This window comes from Cetorhinus maximus, chromosome 3 (genome assembly GCF_964194155.1).
Source record: "Cetorhinus maximus chromosome 3, sCetMax3.hap1.1, whole genome shotgun sequence".
In the NCBI taxonomy this organism is placed as follows: domain Eukaryota; kingdom Metazoa; phylum Chordata; class Chondrichthyes; order Lamniformes; family Cetorhinidae; genus Cetorhinus; species Cetorhinus maximus.
The window spans coordinates 76,173,963-76,196,883 of NC_135881.1; the positions used below are offsets into that span (position 1 = coordinate 76,173,963).

The following is a 22,921-nucleotide window of genomic DNA, read 5'->3' on the forward strand; positions in this document are numbered from 1 at the left end:
TGTCAAGGCTCAGGCATGAATAATGGCCATTTGGGCTGAAGTATCAGTAGACAATCAACATATTAGCTGATTTATTGAATTCTATTCTACTCAGTGGAACTGTCCTCAGCAAGTAATCAATACTTTCAGGGCAGGAGGAAGGAAAGTAAAATTGTTAAATAAAATTGTCATGGGAAAAGAAAAAAATATGATAAAAAGCACAGCAATGCAGATTTAGATGTAAGTTACTGAAATTGATTACAGAACTAGAAAACACAAGTATAAGTCTCAGTGAGACTATAGATCAGAACAATTTTGTTTTCCGAGTGAGTAGAATGGAATTCCAACAAATCAGCTAATATAAAAACAGAAAATGCTGGAAAAACTCAGCAGGTCTGACAGCACCTGTGGAGAGAGTAACAGAGTTGACGTTTTGAGTCCGTATGCCCCTTCTTCAGAGCTACAGAGAAGTAGAAACGTGATGAAATTTGTACTGTTTAAGGGGGGGTGAAGCAGGTGAAGCTAGATAGAAGGCCAGAGATAGGGGAGGCAAAGGAGAGATTGACAAAGATGTCATGAACAAAAGGACAAAGGGAGTGTTCATGGTAGTAGTAAGGGCTAAAAAGGGTGATGATAGTGGCATTAAGGTAAGAAAGCAAAATGTGATAATAGCAGGACAAGGGTAAGCACTCTGAAAAGAACAACATGAACAAGTAACAAATGGTCCATGTGGGGATGGGTTGGGGAGAGGGAGCGGTGGTGGGGGAAAAAAAAGGTTTAAAAATGGGATAAGAAGGGAGGAATTAAAAAAAGGGGTTAAAATCAATGAATAAATGAATAAAAATAAAAATGAATAAAAAATAAAAATAAGTGGATAAAAAATAAAAATGAATTTTGGAAAAAAAGATTTAAAATGGGCGTAGATAGAGAACAGAGTTCATGGTTTGAAGTTGTTGAACTCAATGTTAAGTCCGGAAAACTGTAAAGTGCCTAATCGGAAGATGAGGTGCTGTTCCTCCAGTTTGCATTGGGCTTCACTGGAACATTGCGGCAGGCCAAGGACGGACACGTGGGCATGAGAGTAGGTGGGAATGGCAAACAACAGGAAGGTCTGGGTCATGTTTGCGGACAGACCAAAGGTGTTCCTTTGTCTCTGTTTGGTCTCCCCAATATAGAAGAGACTGCATTGGGAGCAGCGAATGCAGAAGACGCATTCAGCTAATATGTTGATTAGCTCCTTTCAAGGCAAGAGAAACAGCTGATTAGAAATGGAGTTTAAGTTTATTCAGGTTAGCCTAAACTTTCGTAATAAAATACTTCTTGGAAAACCTTGCCACTGGGCACTTGGAAATATAATTTGGTCAAAGTTGAGGAGCGCAAATATAATGTTAAATTGACATTCTGAACTTTTCCTAGCTAACTTAGTACCACAGGTTAAATAAATATCTGTGACTTGACTTCCTTGAAAGTTTTGCCTATGGGTTGGTTATGTTCCAAATTAGAAAATTTGGTAAAAAATAGAAATTAAATACATTGGGTTGAGTCCATTATGGGGAAAATTGTACAAGGTCTATAGAAGGAATTAACTCAATAGGCTAAATGACAAATTCATCTCCCATTCCTTCATGCATTCTACCAAAACACATACAGATATATTTAAATTTAGGCATTTAAATGAAGATTTTCAGTTCTTTAAGTCATACATGTAACCCCTTCTAAAGAGGCAATACAATCAAAGTTTTCATATAACTTCTGTGACCCTCTGAAAAAATAACTCAGTTTCTCTCAATTACAAAAGAGCTGTGTGAATAAATACCATTGGAGTAGTATCCTCTTTTTTTTTGCTTTATAATTATTGTCAATACTTAGCTGACCAACTGAAAGGGGATACAGCTGCAGCCGAGTTCATTGCCCAATGACAAATAATTGTTGCACAATTCACTGTCACGCAATTAGAAAACCCTGATTTCACATAGCCTAATATTTTCACATTTCATAAGCTGGCTGATTGTTCTGTCTGTGGTGCCTAAGGTATCACAAAGATTATCATAAATCACAAGATATCTACTGACAATTCACAAGATCTTTAGTGAATACAGTTAGCCTAATTTTTTAATGTTTTGGAGTATTAATGGCATTAAGCCAGTGCACACACTTCAGTGAAATAAGTGACTGTTAATTATTGTTGAAACATTCTTTTAAATAGCTAATAAATTGTTTAATGCAATAAATGATAGTTGGTGCCTAAAGGTGCCTGAATACAAGAAAACACAACATTGGTGACCTATTTGAAGTGTAATGATTCCAGATGTGCACAATCTGATTAACAAAAAAATTGGCATCACTTTGCTTTCACAAAAGGCATTAGAAAATGAGTAAGGTTCTTTAAAATCTCCATTTAATGTGTTTATGATGATTTTGTGCAACACTAACAGCAGTTGAAATGGGGATAGGAAGATCAGAACATATGGATTTGCAAAGTTACAGTAAATGTTTTCTATTCTCTAAACTCAAAAGAATACAAGAGGGGAACACCACTGTGTTTGTTATGCATCAACATTTATTCTGCAATCTTCATTGGCTGGTTCTAATGATTTTCTCTTCAAAGTGCTTAATCATTGTAACTCTTGTTACAGGTTTTGAAATTTTCCCAACCAGAAATGTTAAACGAACTGGCTTGTAATTATCCACATAAGCTCTTTACCTCTTTTTGAAAATAGGTATTATATTGGTCACTCTCTAGTCCTCTGTCACATTTACAAACTATAGTAATAACTTGGAAGGGACCAAGTGTAATGCATGCCAAGTCTGACTCCAAGTATGCTGGAGATACAAAACTAGGTGGGAAAGTAAGCTAGGAGAAGAGCACAAAAATTCTGAAGAGGGGTATAGACAAGTTACATGAATAGGGTAGAAGGTGGTGGATGGAGGATTATATGGGAAAATGTGAGATTATTCACTTTGGTATGAAGAAAATAGGTAATAGAAGAACATATAATTAAAAGAAGAACATTTTAAATGGTGAAAAACTATTAAATATTAGTGTTCAGAGGGATTTAGGTGTTCATATATTTATAGAACATAGAACGTTAACACACAGGTGCAGCAAGGTAAATGGTATGTTGTTCTTTATTGCAAAGGGGTTGGAATACAAGAGTAATAAAGTTGTGCTTCAATCGTACAGCGTGTTGGCAAGACCACATCTAGAGTACAGCGTGCCACTTTGGTCTCTGCACCTAGGAAAGGATATGTTTGCTTTAGAGGGAGCACAACAAAGTTTTACCAGACTGCTATGAGAGGGTTGTCCTATGAGGAAAGATTCAGTACAATGGTCCTATACTCACTGGAGTCCAAAAGAAAGATGATCTCTCATGGTAACACTTATAATTCTGAGAATTCTTGAGAGGAAAAATGTTGAGGGGCTATTTCCCTGATTGAAGAGTCTAGAACTAAGGAGCATAGTCTGAGGATTAGGCATTGGTCACTTAGGACCGAGATGAGGAGAAATTTCTTCACTCAAGGTTCTAAATCTTTAGAATTCTCTATCCCAGAGAGCTGTGAATCCTCAGTTGTTGAGTTTATTCAGAGCTGAAATCGATAGATTTTTGGACTCTACGGGAATCTAGGTGTATGGAGAACAGGTAGGAAAGTGGGGTTTAGGTTGAAAATCACCATGATCTTATTGAATTGTGGAGCAGGTTCAAGGGTCCAAATGGCCTTCTCTTGCTCCTTTTTTCTTCTGTCCTTACATTATTTTCATTCTGAACAGAATCCTGAAATACAATTTTTAGGGCCTCCAGTATTTTCTTTCTACATTTCCACTCCATCCACTACCTTAAGCATTCACTTCCTCCACACTGACAGATAGTGGGTGCAGTGCGTACAATCTACTAAATTCACTACAGTAACTCACCAAAGCTTCTTCAACAGCACCTTTGAATTCTGTGAACTCTATTGCCTAGAACCACATGGGCAACACGTGAGAACTCCACTAATTGCAAGCTCCCCTCCAGCCTGACTTCAAAGTATGGCCCTGTTCCTAAATCATTGCTGGGTAAAAATCTTGGAACTGCTACACCTAGCAGCACTATGGGGTGTACCTATACCACACAGACCACAGCTATTCAATAAAGTGGCTCACCACCAGCTTCTCAAGGCAATTAGAGGTGGACAATAAGGGCTAGTAATGCCCCAATTCCATGAGCAAATTCAAAAATAAATTGTCTCCATATGTTTGGATTTGTGGGATTCTTAGTATTCCTTTAGTTTAGCCAACTTTGCTAATCCTTCAATACATTATGTGCATCATCTTGCTTTTAACCAAATAAGGACTTAAATCCCATCAAAAACCCATCTTTTTTGTAAATGCTGAAGCAAAGTATTAAGATACAGTACATGGACATTTTGAGGCATGATGTGGTAAATGCTGCATCATGCTTAAGAGGAAAAATTGAGAGTTTGGACCTATAGTGTCCAAAGCTCTCCATCACTTGATTTTTCTCAGCCATTTCTTGGTCTGTTATAGACTAACCCAAACATCTAGCCCAACTGGTCTAACCATCTTCAGCTGATTCATCAAGAAACTTCGCTCAATCATCAGGTCAGAAGTGGGATGTTATCTGATGATTGCACAGCATTCAATACCACTCACAACTCCTCAGGTACTGAAGCAGTCGTTGCCTGCATGCAGCAAGACCTGGACAACATTACGCTTGGGCTGATAAGTGGCAAGTAAAATTTGTGCCACACAAGTGCCAGGCAATGACCATCTCCAACGAGTCAGAATCTAACCGTCTCCCCTTGACATTCAATGCATTACTATCGCTGAATTCCCCCACCATCAACATCTGACCAGAAACTGAGCTGGACCAGCCATACGAATGCTGTTGCTAAAAAGCAGGTCTGATGCTGGGCATTATGCGATGATAAACTCTCCAAGGCCTGTCAAACATAAGGTACAAGTGAGGAGTACGATTGGATACTTTCCATTTGCCTGGATGAGTGCAGCTCCAAAACACTCAAGAAGCTCGACCATCCAGAACAAAGCAGTCCGATTAATCACCACCCAATCCAGTACTTTCAACATTCATATCCTCTACTGCAAGCAGACCATCTACAAAGTATACTGGAGCAACTCGCCAAGCCTCCTTCAACAACACCTTCCAAACCTGCGATCTCTACTGCCTAGACAAAAATGAGCAACACATGAAAACTCCACCACTTGCAAGCTTCAATCCAAGATATACACCGGCCTGACTTAGAAATATATCTTCTTCCTTCATCGTCACTGGGTCAAAATCCTGGAACTCTCTACAGCAGCGCACACCTACACAACACATGCCGCTTTCTTGAACTGCTGCGGTCCATCACCCATTTCTCAAGGGCAATGGGTGAACAATAAAGGTGAGCCTTGCCAGTGACGCCCACATCCCATGAACAAATTCACAAATAAATACCCTCACATATGTTTGGATTTGGGGGGTTCGGGTTCTTAGTATCCCTTTAGCTTAGCTAACTTCTTTAATACTTCATTTATTTATATAATGTGCATTGTCTTGCTTTTAATCAATCAAACACCTACATTCCATCAAAAACCCATCTCTTTTGTAAACACTGAAGCAAAGTATGATATACAGTACATAAACATTTTGAGGCATTATGTGGTAAATGTTACATCATGCTTGACAGAAAAAAGGTGAGTTTGGACGTATGGTGTCCAAAGCTCTGCACCACCAAGGTTTTCCTCAATCATTTCTTAGTCTATTGTAGACTAAACCAACCATCTGCCCAAGGGTTCTCAAACTATGGGGTTGCAGAGATAGCGTTTGGGGTCACAAGCTCCCCCTCCTCTGAGGCAAGAATAGCGATTGTGGAGAGGAGACTCTGACAGGAGAGCTCTGGACTCACTGGTTGCTTACCACCTAAAAGGGGCAGATGGTGAGCCCAAAGCATTCTTTAACCTCAGAAAATGCTTTTAGCAATGAGTGCCCAACAGGCCTATGATATTTGTGCACCAATTTAGGGTAGGCAGAGTCAGGAAAGTGTAACTCAGTGACTGACTGCGTGCAGGAAAAACTGGGAGAATGAGTGGCCATTACAAACTTTACTGTGTTTCTGCTCTTGTTATACAGACTCTATTTCAGAGGCACTCAATTAAAGGGGAGGGGGCTGGTGGAAGTGGAGGGGTGGGGGTGATGGGGGGAGGTTGTGGTGCTGGAAGACAGGCTGATTAGTGTATGGAGGAGAAAGGTGGAAGAGAGGCTGATTACAACGTGTGTGGAGGGTGGGGAGAGGATAGGGACTGATTGCTATGTATGGGAGGGAGTGGGGAGAGGGGCTGATTACAGTGTGTCAGGGAATGGGTGGTGAGGAGAGAGGGCCTGATTAGTGGACATATGGGGGAGTGAGAGGGAGAGGGGCCTCAATGAGTCTTCTGTCATGAGAATATGGAGAGCTTGGTTGAAACTTATATGAGTACAACAATATTAACATTTTTTAAAAATACTTTTTAAAAAATCAGATTTTCACAGTTATATGATGTCTTATATGTTGATCCATATAATGCAAACTTTAATAATTTTATACTGAATGTTTATTATGCTGCTTTATTGCTGTTTTTCTGAAAAAAGAGGCATGTCTAACCTTCTCTTCTTGCACTCATCAGGGCACTTCGCAAGAATACCAATATAAGGGGAAAACAACAATTTATACTGCATGGAAGACCATGCTGATTGTTTGGCAACTGGCATTGCCATGGAGAATGCACCAGTGATGGTGACTGGCAGTTAACTGCCCAGCATTGTCTGAAATTTAAACCAGGCAGCTTGACCCTGATTGGTCAAGGCATTGCCTTGAGGAATGAGTCAGCGAATGGCTGTCACTTATTTTGTTTAGCTGAAACAGGCGCAATGTATGTACATGCTCTTTCTGCCTGCAGAGAACAGGGCCCTGTGTATTAATATATGTAGCTCCCAGTACACGCTAATGCGCCACACTACAAGCCCGATTGAGATCTTAAATTGGTTTTCAGCGTAATTCTTAGCACACATTATTTAGTAAATGCTAACTAGATGTTGGACACTGTATTTTGAGTTTTGCAAGCACATGCTGGCTGGGTGCAGTCTGTACCCTGCTTATTGCGAACAGTGGCTGAGAAATGCTGTTTGATATGATCCGCCAGTCTTTGGAACGTACAGCCTACATACCAAGCATCACACGGGCAGTGAAATTCGTATACCACATTACTCATTTGTGTGATAGACAGAATGTCTTTTTGGCTTGACGGCAACATCCTGCTAGTGGCGAATACCACTCATGGTGCTACTGCATGGTAGCAGCGCAAAACAGCTAGCTTCACCTGTTGCTCAAATTTTTTGAGATACCTTGCCCTTCCAGGGTAATCTGAGGTAGACTGGGCACTTTTCAGGGCCAAAAGTGACGGCCTTAGGCCCAGTCATGAGTTTGCATGATATACAGTGCGAAATGATCTATTCAGGGTAGCCATTATCCAACAGGATGCCTTTGATGCACCCTAATTCAGCAAGTGGCTCAGGCCCGATTGACAAGGTTGCCGATAAGCCCAATCTCATAGTGCGTGGAACTGTAAGAACCCCAATTGACCAGTGAAGGTAGGCTTGCCGTAGACCATAGTAGAGAATCCCCTGACAGATTTCTCAACTAGTACGTCAAGGAAGGGGAATTCATTTGACTGTTCCAGCAATACTCAAGTTCTGTACTACCAAACGACTATTGCTGCTTTGTTTTTGCTGACATCTGAGGTCACATTAATTTTCTAGTGTTAAAATGGGGATCATTTTGGACAATAGTTTGGGAAGCACTGATCTATCCCAAATAGTCTAACCATCTTCAGCTGCTTCAGCAATGACCTTTTCTCAAGCATGAGGTCAGAAGTGGGGGTGTTCACTGATTGCACAGCGTTCAGTACCATTATCAACTCACAGGCGCTGAAGTAGTCATTCATGCATGCATGCAGCACTGCTGAGCACTAATTTACTAAGAATTATGGCACTGGTTAACCACTATATTAGCGAGTTACAAACAACTTTTATCTCAACTATACCTTTGTTCCACAGGCGTTGAAATTGATCACAGTCCATAGGCTGATTGAGAATTAACAGACAATGTTTCCGTTTCCCTAAAATGAAAAAAAGGCATGGTTAACCAGGAAACTGTATAGACATATTACTTGAATTACTTTTTAGTCAATCATACAAGTGTTATTTTGTTCCAAGCCTTCTCCCTTTTTATCTTTAATTCAGGAGCTTAGTACACTTTTACCTCAGGCAATGTTGTAATTCTCTTTCTTTCTTACTTGGGCTTCAGTTAATATTAACAACCAAACCTTAAATCTAGTAACATAGTTCAAATGCACATGCAAGTCATGTGCATGGCACTTGCTCCTATATGCTGGGGGGTAAGGAAGAGGGAGAACATGAGTTTTTCTAATTTACAATTAAGTTTTATGAAACACTATATTGTTAAGCAACAATTGAAGCAGACATATTAGGGTGATAATTGTTCAGGGCATCGTAAAATTCTGATACACAAAAGAAATACAAAGAACTCTGTAACAGGGGAACCAACGGTAAATTCATAAACTTCAACATGAAAACTTTTATTCCAGCATACTCTCCTCTGATCGTTGTCTATGAAATGGAGCAGAAAATGTGCAGGCCTGCTGACACAAACATTTCAGTGTACTGTTATTGCTGTACCTTTACTTCATAAAGTCAAACAGCAAATTGATTGCATCAGGAGGTACATCACATCCATAGGCTGTAAGGAAATCTTCAGAGATGTCAAATTTATGAAATAGATTTCCTTCAAAAAAAGCACTTGGAAGAACAAACTCAAGTCCTTGCCAGCTTTTTCAATTTAAAATGTAATTCAAAGGTTTTCCCAGTGCTAGGTGCATAATTTTAAACTGAACACATAGCATCCAAATTCATATTTTCATGCAACTTATACATACTGATCCCTGCAATGGACTACAAACTTAAAAAATGCCAAATTTCAATTCTCAAGCCATGAGCTCAAGAAATACACTAACAATTTAAATCAGCTCAAAACTAAAAACATGACTCAAGTACCTCAAAAAAAAATATATATATACATACATAGAAAAAAACAATTAACAAATTTAAAACAGCATTGACATGCAGAAATGATATTGATTAAAAATGCTTAATGCATCAAACAAAGGCTACAGAGTGCTAAACGTCTTTTAGTTCTGATTATGGATTGTGGCTAGCATTGACAATAAAAAATTACTGGGTCATTAGGCTTTCAGACAAGTGGAATGCTGTCACTTCTGAAGCATCCATAATCAGGAAAACTCCATACATTCACATATACCATCAAACAAACTGAAATGCCAACAGCTTTTAAGTTTCTTTTCCCTCAATAATTTTTCCGCTTGTGTTTCATATTTGTTTGCACAAAAGCTTCAGGACCAGTTTCAACTTCGTTTCCTTCTCAGGTAGTTTTTATGCCTAATGTCACCCACATTGTGTGTAAAACATGGGCTGCATTGTGCAACAACTGTCTACCTTATCTAATTTGATTTTGCCCAGAGTTATGTGGTTCTGGATTCATTGTCACCTTTTGATATCAACCCCCATCTATGTGACTCAAAAACAACACTATAAGCCTGTCACATTTCTCAAATTTCTCATCCCATGCCCTTTTAGCTTGTAAGGAGGCTACAGTGATTAATTTATGCCGAATCCTTTGTCTGTCTGCTGAAGAATCCTCCCAAATTAAAATGTAGAAGCACCAGATTTGATGATTCTTAAATCTGTCCAATGATTCTTGGTGGAAGCAGACAATATCAGTGATATTTAGAGATCCTCAGCTGCATTCAGTTAAGTCTCTGGTCAGTCACCGGACTTAAAGGCTTTAAAGTCCTATTTTTACTTTGCCTGAGATAGTTCTTTAATTAGTATAAAATTTGCATCAGAAGCATTAGCACTTTGTTGGAGCAGAGGTTTGGGCCGTTACTGTTGAAAATGATGTGCTACACAGCAGAAAACAAGACAGCAGAGGCCTACAACTGTGAGCAAAAGAGATCAAAGGAGGGCAGAGTACACAGGCCTTAACATCATGTAGGTCTTGTGTAACAGAAAATTGCATCTCAACTCCAGTGAAGAGCAGTGTGTCCAGCCAACTCCAGTTCAGACAAGCCATGGCAGACATTTAACGAGATATTTTGTAAGTCTCAATAAAGGCATTTCATTGATAAAGAAAGATCCTACAAGCAGGATAAATCATCCGAACTAAAGAAGCCTGGACAGTATCAAATTGAATGAGAGGTGCACAATGCTGCCAAGATTAATGGTAGCTCAGAGGATTGCGAAAATTTTAGAAACCAGCAAAGGATGACTAAAAAAAAGAGGGAGAATTAACATGAAAGTAAACTAGCAAGAAATATAAAAACTGATAGTAAAAGCTTCTACAAATGTGTGAAGAAGAGGAGAGCATCTAGAATAAATTTTGGTTCCTTAAGAGGGTGACGCTGGGTAATTAATAATGAGAAATAAGGAAATGGCAGAGGCTTTGAACAAGTATTTTGTATCTATTTTCATGGTAGAAGACACAAAGCATCCCAAAATAGTAGAAAATCAAAGGGAGGAAGGAACTTAACAATCACTATCACGAGAGAAAAAGTACTAGGAAAACTAATGGGACTAAAGGTTGACGCGTTATCTACACCTGATGATCTGCATCCCAGGGTCTTAAAAGAAGTGGTTGCAGGCATTGCGAATGCTTGAGTTGTAATCTTCCAAAATTCCCTAGATTCTGGAAAGATCAGAGCAGACTGGAAAGCTGAAAATGTTACCCCCTTATTCAAGAAAGGAGGGCGACAGAAACTAGGAAACTATAGGTCAGTTAGCCTAACATCTGCTATTGGGAAAATGCCCGAATCCATTAAGGAAGGAGCAGCAGGACATACAGAAAATCATAATACAATAAAGCAGAGTCAACATGCTTTTATGAAAGAGAAATCATGTTTGACAACTTTACTGCAGTTCTTTGAGGATGTAACAAACAGAGTGGTTAAAGGGGAACCAGTAGATGTAGTGCATTTGGATTTCCAAAAGGCATTTGAGAAGGTGCCACATAAAAGCTTGCGACAAGACAAGAGCACATGGATAGAGATTTGGCGAACTAACAAGAAGCAGAGAATCGGGCTAGCTGGGTCATTTTAAGGTTGGCAAACTGTAACGAGTGGGGTGCCACAGCAATCAGTGCTGGAATCTCAAAAATTTACAATCTATATTAATGACTTGACCAACTGTATTGTAGCCAAATTTGCTGACAGCGCAAAGTTTTTTAAAAATTCATTCATGAGGTGTGGGCTTTGCTGGTTGGACCAGAATTTATTGCCCATCCCTAGTTGCCCTTGAGAAGGAGGTGGTGAGCTGCCTTCTTGAACCGTTGTAGTCCATGTGGTGTAGGTACACCCACAGTGCTGTTAGTGAGTTCCAGGATTTTGATGAAGGAAGTGAAGGAATGGCGATATATTTCCAAGTCAGGGTGGTGAGTGACTTCGAGGGGAACTTCCAGTCTGTGATATTCCAATCTATCCCTTGTCCTTCTAGATGGTAGTGGTCGTGGGTTTGGAAGATGCTATTGAAGGAGTCTAGGTGAATTCCTGCAGTGCATCTTGTAGACGGTACACACTGCTGCTATAATGCGTTGGTGGTGGAGGGAGTGAATGTTTGTGGATGTGGTGCCAATCAAGCAGGCTGCTTTGTCCTGGGCTGTATCAAGCTTCTTGAGTGTTATGGGAATTGCACTCATTCAGGCAAGTGGGAAGTAATCCACCACACTACTGACTTGTGCCTTGAAGATGGTGGACAGACTTTGGGGAGTCAGGAGGTGAGTTACTCATTGCAGGGTTCCTAACCTCTGACCTGGACTTGTAGCCACAGTATTTAAATGTCCAATTCAGTTTCTGGTCAACGGTAATCACCAGGATGTTGATAGTGGGGAATTCAGTGATGGTAATGCCACTGAACGTCAGGGGGCGATGGGCGGTTTCTCTCTTATTGGAGATGGTCATTGCCTGACACTTGTATGGCGTGAATGTTACTTGCCACTTGTCAGCCCAAGTCTGTATATTGTCCAGGTCTTGCTGCATTTGGACAAGCACTGCTTCAGTATCTGAGGAGTCGCAAATAGTGCTGAATATTGTGCAATCATCAGCGAACATCCACACTTCTGACCTTATAATGGAAGGAAGGTCATTGATGAAGCAGCTGAAGATGGTTGGGCCTAGGACACTACCCTGAGGAACTCCTGCAGTGATGTCCTGGAGCTGAGATGACTGACCTCCAACAACAACAACCATCTTCCTTTGTGCTAGGTGTGATTCCAACCAGCAGTGAGTTTTTCCCCTGATTCCCATTGACTTTAGTTTTGCTAGGGCTCCTTGATGCCACACTCTGTCAAATGCTGCCTTGATGACACTCTCACCTCACCTCGGGAGTTCAGCTCTTTTGTCCATGTTTGAACCAATGCTGTAATGAGGTCAGGAGCTGAATGGCCCTGGCAGAACCCAAACTGGGCATCAGTGAGCAGGTTATTGTTAAGCAAGTGCCACTTGATAGCACTGTTGATGACCCCTTCCATTACTTTACTGATGATTGAGAGTATACTGATGGGGCGGTAATTAGCCGGCTTGGATTTGTCCTGTTTTTTGTGTGCAGGACATAACTGAGCAATTTTCCACCTAGCCGGGTAGATGCCAGTGTTGTAGCTGTACTGGGATAGCTTGGTTAGGGGCATGGCAAGTTCTGGTGCACAAGTCTTCAGTACCATTGCCGGAATATTGTCAGGGCCCATAGCCTTTGCAGTATCCAGTGCCTTCATGCGTTTCTTGATATCATGTGGAGTGAATCGAACTGGCTGAAGACTGGCATCTGTGATGCTGGGGACCTCCGGAGGAGGTCAAGATGGATCATCCACTTGGCACTTCTGGCTGAAGATTGTAGCAAATGCTTCAGCCCCATCTTTTGCACTGATGTGCTGCGCTCCCCCATCATTGAGGATGGGGATATTTGTGGAGCCTCCTCCTCCAGGGAGTTGTTTAATAGTCCACCATCATTCACAACTGGATGTGGCAGGGCTGCAGAGCTTAGGTCTGATCAATTGGTTGTGGAATCGCTAAGCTTTGTCTATCACTAGCTGCTTATGCTGTTTGGCATGCAAGTCGTCCTGTGTTGTAGCTTCACTAGGTTGACACCTCATTTTTAGGTATGCCTGGTTTTGTCACTGACATGACTTCCTGCACTCTTCATTGAACCAGGGTTGATCCCCTGACTTGATGTTAATGGTAGAGTGGGGGATATGTCAGGCCATGAGGTTACAGATCGTGTTCGAGTACAATTCTGCTGCTGCTGATGGCCCACGGCGCCTCATGGATGCCCAGTCTTGAATTTCTAGATGTGTTTGAAATCTATCCCATTTAGTGTGGTAGTGCCACACGACACGATGTAGGGTATCATCAATGTGAAGGTGGGACTTCGTCTCCACAATGACTGTGCGGTGGTCACTCCTACGATACTGTCATGGACAGATGCACCCCCGGCAGGCAGGCTGGTGAGGATGAGTTCAAGTATGTTTTTCCCTCTTGTTGGTTCCCTCACCACCTGCCGCAGACCCAGTCTAACAGCTATGTTATTTAGGACTTAGCAAGCTCGTTCAGTAGTGATATACAGACATTGAAGTCCCCCACCCAGAGTATATTCTGCACCCTTGCCACCCTCAGTGCTTCCTCCAAGTGGCGTTCAACATGGAGGAGCACTGATTCATCAGCTGAGGGAGGGCGGTATGTGATAATGAGCAGGAGGTTTCCTTGCCCATGTTTGACCTGATGCCATGAGACTTCATGGGGTCCAGAATCGATGTTGAGGACTCCCATGGAAACTCCCTCCCGACTGTATACCATTGTGCTGCCACCTCTGCTGGGTCTGTCCTGCCAGTGGGACAGGACATACCCCGGGATGGTGATGGTGGTGTCTGGGACATTATCTGTAAGATATGATTCCGTGAAGATGACTATGACAGGCTGTTGCTTAACTAGTCTGTGAGACAACTCTCCCAATTTTGGCACTAGCCTCCAGATGTTAGCAAGGAGGAATTTGCAGGGTCGACAGGCATCATGGCATCAGGTCAAACATGGGCAAGGAAACCTCCTGCTCATTATCACATACCGCCCTCCCTCAGCTGATGAATCAGTGCTCCTCCATGTTGAACGCCACTTGGAGGAAGCACTGAGGGTGGCAAGGGTGCAGAATATACTCTGGGTGGGGGACTTCAATGTCTGTATATCACTACTGAACGAGCTTGCTAAGTCCTAAATAACATAGCTGTTAGACTGGGTCTGCGGCAGGTGGTGAGGGAACCAACAAGAGGGAAAAACATACTTGAACTCATCCTCACCAGCCTGCCTGCCGGGGGTGCATCTGTCCATGACAGTATCGTAGGAGTGACCACCGCACAGTCATTGTGGAGACGAAGTCCCACCTTCACATTGATGATACCCTACATCGTGTCGTGTGGCACTACCACACTAAATGGGATAGATTTCAAACACATCTAGAAATTCAAGACTGGGCATCCATGAGGCACCGTGGGCCATCAGCAGCAGCAGAATTGTACTCGAACACAATCTGTAACCTCATGGCCTGACATATCCCCCACTCTACCATTAACATCAAGTCAGGGGATCAACCCTGGTTCAATGAGATTGCCATTGTCATTTCTGGTGCCTAGGTCGATGCTGGGTAGTCTGTCCGGTTTCATTTGTTTTTTGTGACTTTGTAGCAGTTTTATACAACTGAGTGGCTTGCTGGGCTATTTCAGACAGCATTTAAGAGTCAACCACATTGCTATGGGTCTGGAGTCACATGTAGGCTAGGCCAGATAAAGATGACAGATTGCCTTCCCTAAAGGACATTAGTGAACCAGATGGGTTTTTACAACAATCGACAGTGGTTTCATGGTCATCATTAGACTTCCAGATTTTTTTATTGAATTCAAATTCCACCATCTGCCGCGGCTGGATTCAAACCCTGGTCCCCAGATGGGAAAGCAAGTTGTGAGGGCACAAAGAGCCTACAAAGAAATATAGATAGGTTAAGTGAATAGGCAAAAACTTGGCAGATGGAGTGTGATGTGGGAAAATGTGAAATTGTAAACTTTGGCAGGAAGAATAGAAAAGCAGATTATTATTTAAACGGAGCAAGACAACAGAATGCTGAGATACAAAGGCATCTGGGTATCTTCATACATGAATCACAAGAAGTTAGTATGCACGTACAGCAAGTAATTAGGAAGGCAAATGGAATTTTGGCATTTATTGCAAAGGGGATGGGCTGTCTTGAGAGATGGATCTGTGACAGAGGGGTCGAGATTAATTAGGTTTTTCCCTTCTGTTTGTTCCCTCACCAGCTGCCCCAGACCCAATCTGTCAGATATGTCCTTCATGACTCCGCCAGCTCAGTCAGAAGTGGTGCTACCAAGCCATCTCAGTGTTAGGCTTTGAAGTCCTCCACCAGAGAACATTCAGTATGTCCTTGCTACTCTCAAAAGCATTCAACATAGAGGAGTACTGATTCATCAGCTGGGAATGGTATGTGATAATCAGCAGCAGATTTCCTAGATCTAATGCCAACTTCTGTGCTGTTTTGCATATGCTGAAATTCCTAGGAGATGCTTCTCTAGTGGCAACAACATGGGAGTTGGAGGACTGCAGAAAGCTCACTGAGAGCGCTCCAGATGGCTGTGGCGTGTGACCACAAGGAGGTCTGGCCTTAGAGGCCCTGGCTAAAGATTGCAGCATCTTGATAATCGATAAAGCAGCTTGGCCCGGCTGGCTGCTAAAAACAAAATGGGCAGTGATTCCAAAGCTTGCCATGTGAATAGGCATGCTGCCATTCAGAGAGAGTACAACTGCTTCTTACAGGTCATTGATTTCAGACTGTGCATCAGCAGTCACTTCTCTGCATGAGAGCAGAATCCAGGAGTGACATGAGGCTTCGGAAGCTCTTTTTTATGATCTCCTTCATGCTTTGAAAACTAAAGGAAATTCTTAAATTCAAGGCCAAGGTCACAACAATCTGAACTTCCATGAACTTATTGGAATAATAGCCTCCAAAACTGCAGGCTCTGTTACAATGTTTACAGAGCTGACCACATACTCCACAGCAAACTGGATAGTCTCCATAGACTGTTGGAATACTCCACAAAGTTGGATTTGGGCTCCTCCACACTCTCTGACATTGTGCATTAGTTCTTTGGTTTTCTTAATTCATTCATAGGATGCGGCCATCGCTGGCTAGGCCAGTATTTATTGCCCATCCCTAATTGCCCTTGAGTAGGCAGTGGTGAGCTGCCTTCTTGAACCGCTGCAGTCCATGTATTGTAGGAACACCCACAGTGCTGCGAGGGAGGGAGTTCCAGGATTTTGACCCAGTGACAATGAATGAATGACGATATATTTCCAAGTCAGGATGGTGAGCGGCTTGGAGGTGAACTTCCAGGTGGTGTTCTCATGTGTCTGCTGCTCCTGTCCTTCTAGATGGTAGCGGTCGTAGGTTTGGAAGGTGCTGAGTAGGAGCCTTGGTGAGTTCCTGCAGTGCATCCTGCAGATGTTACACACTGCTGCCACTGTGCGTTGGTGGTGGAGGGAGTGAATGTTTGTGGAAGAGGTGCCAATCAAGTGGGCTGCTTTGTCCTGGATGGTGTCAAGCTTCTTGAATGTTATTGGAGCTGCGCTCATCCAAGCAAGTGGACAGAATTCCATCACACTACTGACTTGAGCCTTGTAGATGGTAGACAGGCTTTGCGGAGTCAGGAGGTGAGTTACTCGCTGCAGGATTCCTAGCTTCTTATCTGTTCTTGTGGCCACATTATTTATATGGCTAGTCCAGTTCAGTTTCTGGCCACTGGTAACCCCCAGAATGTTGAAAATGGGAGATTCAGTGATGGTAATGCCACTGAATGTCAAGGGGCAATGGTTAGATTCTCTCTTATTGGAGATGGTCATTGCCTGGCACTTGGCAGATGTGAATGTTACTTGCCACTTGTCAGCCCAAGCCTGGATAGTGTCCAGGTCTTACTGAAGCAGTCCATGTCCAAATGCAGCATCTGGGGAGTTGCGAATAGTGAACATTGTACAATCATCAGCAAACATCCCCACTTCTGATCTTATGATGGAAGGAAGGTCATTGATGAAGCAGCTGAAGATGGTTGGGCCTTGGACACTACCCTGAGGAAATCCCCTGAGCCACCATGAGCCATGGTAAGCATTCCAGTGTACTATGCAGTTTGTTGTGCACAGCCAGTTTTCTCTACGCTATGCCTTTTAAGTTAGCGTTTGAGCCCTCTGGAGCAGAACCATGTTGTTGTCTTGTTCCTCTGCAGTCTTATCCCTGTCCTTGCTCCTGCCCATTTGTGTTCAGTGAATCTCCCAGTGCCGATCCCTCTAAGAGACCATTTTCACTCCACAAGGTTTCAGTTTCTCAGCTAGTGCTTGTAAGGATAAGATTGAGTAACAGAGCACTTTTAGAAGGCTCTGCTTCCTCATCTGCTTCAAAAGGGTCCTTTATTGCTGCTGGGCCTGGAAAGGGAAGGGTAGCAGTTAGTGACAAGGTTAAACAGAAATAGATGCATGTCAGCTCAATGTCAGTGCCAGTTTGTTCTGTTCAGCATGTATAAAGAGAGGTTTCAGTGAGAAGAGAAAAAGAGAGAAGAATTGTCAAACAATATATGGAGCAGGTCCTCCTGCCTCACCAGTTACATTGCTCCTGACCTTCTTCCTTGCTACAATATCCATGATGGCCTCTTCCAATGGGGACAGGTGGTGGCTGCATGGTCTTTGTTCTATCTATATGGTGGCCTCTTCCAATAAGGAAAGGTATCGTATGCATGGTATTCCTTCTCCTGTCCATGCCTGCTCCCTTTGCTGTGCCTGCTGGTCCTCCAAGAGAGTTTGTTTGTGTGCAAGCTGATAAAAGGTAGAAAGATGTGCTTTTTGGGGTAGAATAGTAGTTGATGTTCTCGTGTAGGTGATGTGTGCTGGCACAGTTATGAGGAGGTTAGGGATGAGGGGAGAAATTATCAGAACAGTTGCAGGTTCAGATGTATCAGGAGCAGGAGAAGGAGGTTGAGTGAAATGTGCCGCATTGAATGGAGGAGAGTAATGAGAAGCAAGGAATGGAAGGCTTGACTGCTGGGGCTACAGGAGGTGCAGGGCTAAGCAGGAAGTTGGAGAGATGCAAGAAGGAGCCTTACCTTGGTGAGATCATTGAATATTTTCTGGCACCATGGCCAGGTTCTGGGTACAATTCTCCTTGCATTGATCTGCATTGCCACATCTGCATACACTACATCAGTAAATCAGGGACTCCTTGCTGCAGTACCTTTCTTGCAATGTCGATTCTAAATTTTAGCTCAATTGCTAACAGTGCATCTTCCCTTTAAGAAGTGAGGGCTGCCTTTAAATGGCATAATTGGCATCCGATTTCCTGCCCTCACCCCCACTCTAGAATAAGTGAGCTATCAGTATGAACATGAGAGCTACAGTGAGCAGCACAGGTAGCTTATCAAGCATATCCAAATGATGCACATGCTCCAATGTCACGTCTGCCTCCCACTTACACCACAGGACATATTTGCTGGACAAGGCTCCAATTTCACGACAGCTTCTGGTGTTATTCGAATTTCTCAACGTATAACTTTTAATCTGGTAAATGGGACTGTTCCAATTATACTTGAAGAAACATGAGTTCAGAGTTGTTCACACGCAGCTGCCTGACCTTTAGAAGACTGACAACTCTTGCACCATTAATTAGATTGACTGACTTATGTATCAGCTCTGATCCTCACTGCTATCATCTCTGCTTGAATATATTCAGCCCAAGTTTAGAAAATGTAGACCTTTTAAATATGTAAGGCCTGACAACTACAATGATTAAATTGCCTTAGAGAAAATTCCAAGCTTTGGAAGGAGTAAACATCCTTTTGACTAAAGATCTTGCTCAGTAAAGCGCTGCTCAGAAAGGGTCATCATAGGAGATATTGAGGGGTGGAAAAGAGAAATTTGGTGGGAAAAACATTAGGCCTTTTCTTCATTTTAAGCTCTATCTGTAATGGGAAAATTGTCTTAAAAGGTAGCACCAACACCAGCACTTAAAAACAACGAATATAATGGCATGATAATGCTGCCCATTATAATGTTGAGCCACAGAATGCCTGAATGCTGTCTTGTACAGAGTTCCCAAAATACTGTGATGAGACTTCAAGTACAAGCCTTGCATATCACCTGCAAAGGAAGAGAACAATTGAATTGTTGGGCTCATCCTGGCAGCCAATCTTGCACAGAATGGATTGGAGACTCCAGTGCACTGTTCATTCAATCGTTTGAAAGTTCAAACTGCACATTCTTGAGGAAGGAGCAGGGGAGAGAGTTAATTATGAAATATAAAATCTTTAGTGAAGATGGCAGTCACACATACACTATGCATAAATGCCATTTAGAAGAAAAAAAGTCAGTAGAACCAACAATTCCAACTTTTATTAACTTTTAGTTGTTTCATTACATTACCAGGAGCAGTGAGACATCTAACTTACCTATGGCAGGATTCACACAGGTTTTACACAAACAAAAACAACAACTTTTATTTATATAGCACCTTTAACATACTAAAATGTCCAAGCCGCTTCATGGCAGCATCAGCAAACCAAATTGGCACCAATCCTCATAAAGGCCAATGACCAAAAGCTTGGTCAAAGAGGTACAAAGAGGAAAGGGAGAAATAATGTTGAAGGGAGGTTTAGAGAGGGAAATCCAGAGCTTAGTGCCCAGCTGGAGGCGTTATTAAAATTAGAGATGCTCGATAGGCCAGAATTGGAGGAGTACAGATATTTTGAAGGGTTGTAGGGCTGGAGGAGATTACAGAAATTGGAAGGGTTGAGGCCATGGGGGATTTCAAAGCAAGGATGAGAATCTTAAAATCAAGGTATTGCTTAACTCAGGAACCAATGTAAGGCAACAAACCTGGGTGCTGAGTGACAGGACTTGGTGCGAGTTAGGACACAGACAGTAGTGTTTTCAACAATGTGATGTTTATGGAAGGTGGAACGTGGGAGGCTAGTCAGGAGAGCAAAGCCTAGAGGTATCAAAGGCATGGATGAGGGTCTCAGCAGTAGAGCTGAGCCAGCGGCACAGTCAAGCATTTTTACAGAGGTGGAAATAAGAGTGTGAATGATGGTGTAGATATGTGATCAAACGCTTATGTTGGTGTTATATATAACACCAAAGTTATTAACAATCTGGTTAGGCCACAAACAGTTGCCAGGGAGAGGAAATGGAATTTGTGTCAAGAACTGAAGACAATAGCTTTGGTCTTCCCAATACTTAATTGGAGGAAATTTCTACATACATACGAATCAGGAGCAGGAATAGGCCACTTGACCCCTCGAGCCTGCTGGCCGTTCGATAAGAACATGGCTGATCTGAATGTAACCTCAACTCCACATTTCTGCATCCCCCTGATAACCTTTCACCCCCTTTTTGATCAACAATCTACCTCGCTTTGCATTAAAAATATTCAAAGGCTCTGCTTCCATCGCCTTTTGAGGATCAGAGTTCCAAAGACTCACAACGATCAGAGAAAAAAAATTCTCCTAATCTCTGTCTTAAATGAGCAACCCTTATTTTTAAATTGTGACTCCTGGTTCTAGATTCTCCCACGAGAGGAAACAGCCTCTCCGCATCCACCCTGTTAAGACCCCTCAGGATCTTAAAGGTATCAATCAAGTTGCCTCTTACTCTTCTAAACTCCAGTGGATACAAGCATAACCTGTCCAACCTTTCCTCATAAGACAACTCGGCCATTCCTGGTATTAGTCTAGTAAACCTTCTCTGAACTGCTTCTAATGCATTTACATCTTTCCTTCAATAAGGAGACCAGTACTGTACTCCAGATGTGGTCTCACCAGTGCCCTGTACAACTGAAGCATAACTTCCCTACTTTTGTAATCAATTTCTCTCACAATAAATGATAACATTCTATTAGCTTTCCTAATTAACTGCTGTACCTGCATACTAGCCTTTTGTGATTCATGCACTAGAACACCCAGATCCCTCTTAATTTCAGAGCTCTACAATCTCATGACTTCCTTTTCACAAAACCATGTTGACTCTGCCTGATTGCCTCGAATTTTTCTAAGTGCTGTCCTATAACATATTTAAGAATAGCTTCTAACATTTTCCCTATGACAGATGTTAGGCTAACTGGCCTTAGTTTCCTGCTTTCTGTCTCCCTTCCTTTTTGAATAAAGGAGCTACATTTGTCAATTTCCAATCTAATGGAACCTCCCCTGAATCTGGGGAATTTTGGAAAATTAAAACCAATGCATCAAGTATCAACTATATACTAGCCACTTATTTCAAGACCTTTGGGTAAAGTCCACCCGGATCTGGGGATTTGTCAGCCTGCAGCCCCAAAAATTTGCTCAATACCACTTCCCTGGTGATTATAATTTTCCTGCGTTCCTCCCACCCTTCCATTTCCTGATTTGCAGCTATTTCCAGGATGTTACTTGTATCCTCTATAGTGAAGACCGAAGCAAAATACCTGTTTAATTCATCCACCATCTCCCTACTTTCCATTACCACTTCCCCTGACGCACTTTCTATAGGACTATCTTACTATCTGTCCTTATACTACCAGCTAAGTTTCTCTAGTACTCCAGTTTTTCCTCCCTTATTAATCTTTTTTGTCATTCTTTGCTGTTCTTTATACTCTTTCAAATCTTCTAGCCTGTCACCCGTCTTTGCGTAATTATATGTTTTTTCTTTAAGTTTGACACTGTCTTTAACTTTTTTAGTTAACCACAGATGGTGGGCCCTCCCCTTGGAATTTTTCTTTGTCATTGGAATGTATCTATTCTGTGTATTCTTCCACTGAAATGCCTGCCACTGAACCTCTATTGACATATCCCTTAACCTCATCTGCCAGTTCGCTTTAGCTAGCTCCCCTTTCATGCCCCCATAATTGCCCTTACTTAAGTTTAAAATACTAGTCTTGGATACACTAATTTTTCCCTCAAAATGAATATAAAATTCAATCATATTATGATTGCTGCTTCCTAGAGGTGCCTTCACTAGGGGGTTATCAATTAATCCAATCTCGTTGTCAGTACCAGGTCTAGTATAGCCTGCTCTTTGGTTGGCTCCAGAACATGCTATTCTAAGAAACTATCTCAAAAACATTCTATGTACTCCTTATCCACGCTACCTTTGCCCATATGATTTTTCCAGTCAATATGGAGGTTAAAATCCTCCTTGATTATTGCTGCACCTTTCTGACAAGTGCACATTATCTCTTCTTTTATACCATGTGGTTACAATTAGGGAGCCTGTACACCACTAAGTGACTTCTTACCTTTATCATTTCTCATCTCAACCCAAACTGCTTCTACATCCTAGTTTCTTTGAACTTAGGTCATCCCTCTCTAATGTGCTAATACCATCATTAATTAACAAAGCCACCCTCTCCCTTTTCCTAACTTCCTGTCCTTCTTTAACAACACACACCCTTCAATATTCATGTCATCCTGTAGCCATGTCTCTGTGATGGCTAGCAGATCGTAGTTATTTATTTCTATTTGAACTATCAGTTCACCTACATGCTACATGCATTTAGATACAGAGCCTTTCCCCAATACTGGTGCCAGTGCCCCATGAACCAGAACCCACTTCTCCCACACCAGACTTTGAGCCACACGTTCATTTTTCTAACCTTATTTGTCCTTTGCTAATTTGCAAGTGGCTCAGGATCCAGAAATTATTAGCTTTGGCGTTCTGCTTCTTAATTTGGTGCCTAGCTCCTCATACTGACTATACAGA

General features: G+C 42.0%; 1 protein-coding gene across 8 annotated transcripts in view; it reads right to left on the reverse strand.

Annotated features, from left to right (window-relative positions):
• The window catches only part of tpk1 (thiamin pyrophosphokinase 1), a 369,053-nt gene that overhangs the window by 254,271 nt on the left and 91,861 nt on the right, over positions 1-22,921 (reverse strand). For 7 of the 8 annotated variants that reach the window (XM_078538592.1, XM_078538593.1, XM_078538597.1 and 4 more), the window contains one exon: positions 8,060-8,134. In XM_078538592.1, the coding sequence (XP_078394718.1) occupies positions 8,060-8,134 (75 nt within the window). Of the gene's footprint in view, positions 1-8,059; positions 8,135-8,277; positions 8,345-22,921 lie in introns of those variants that run through there. The other variant, XM_078538594.1, reaches the window with a different exon arrangement.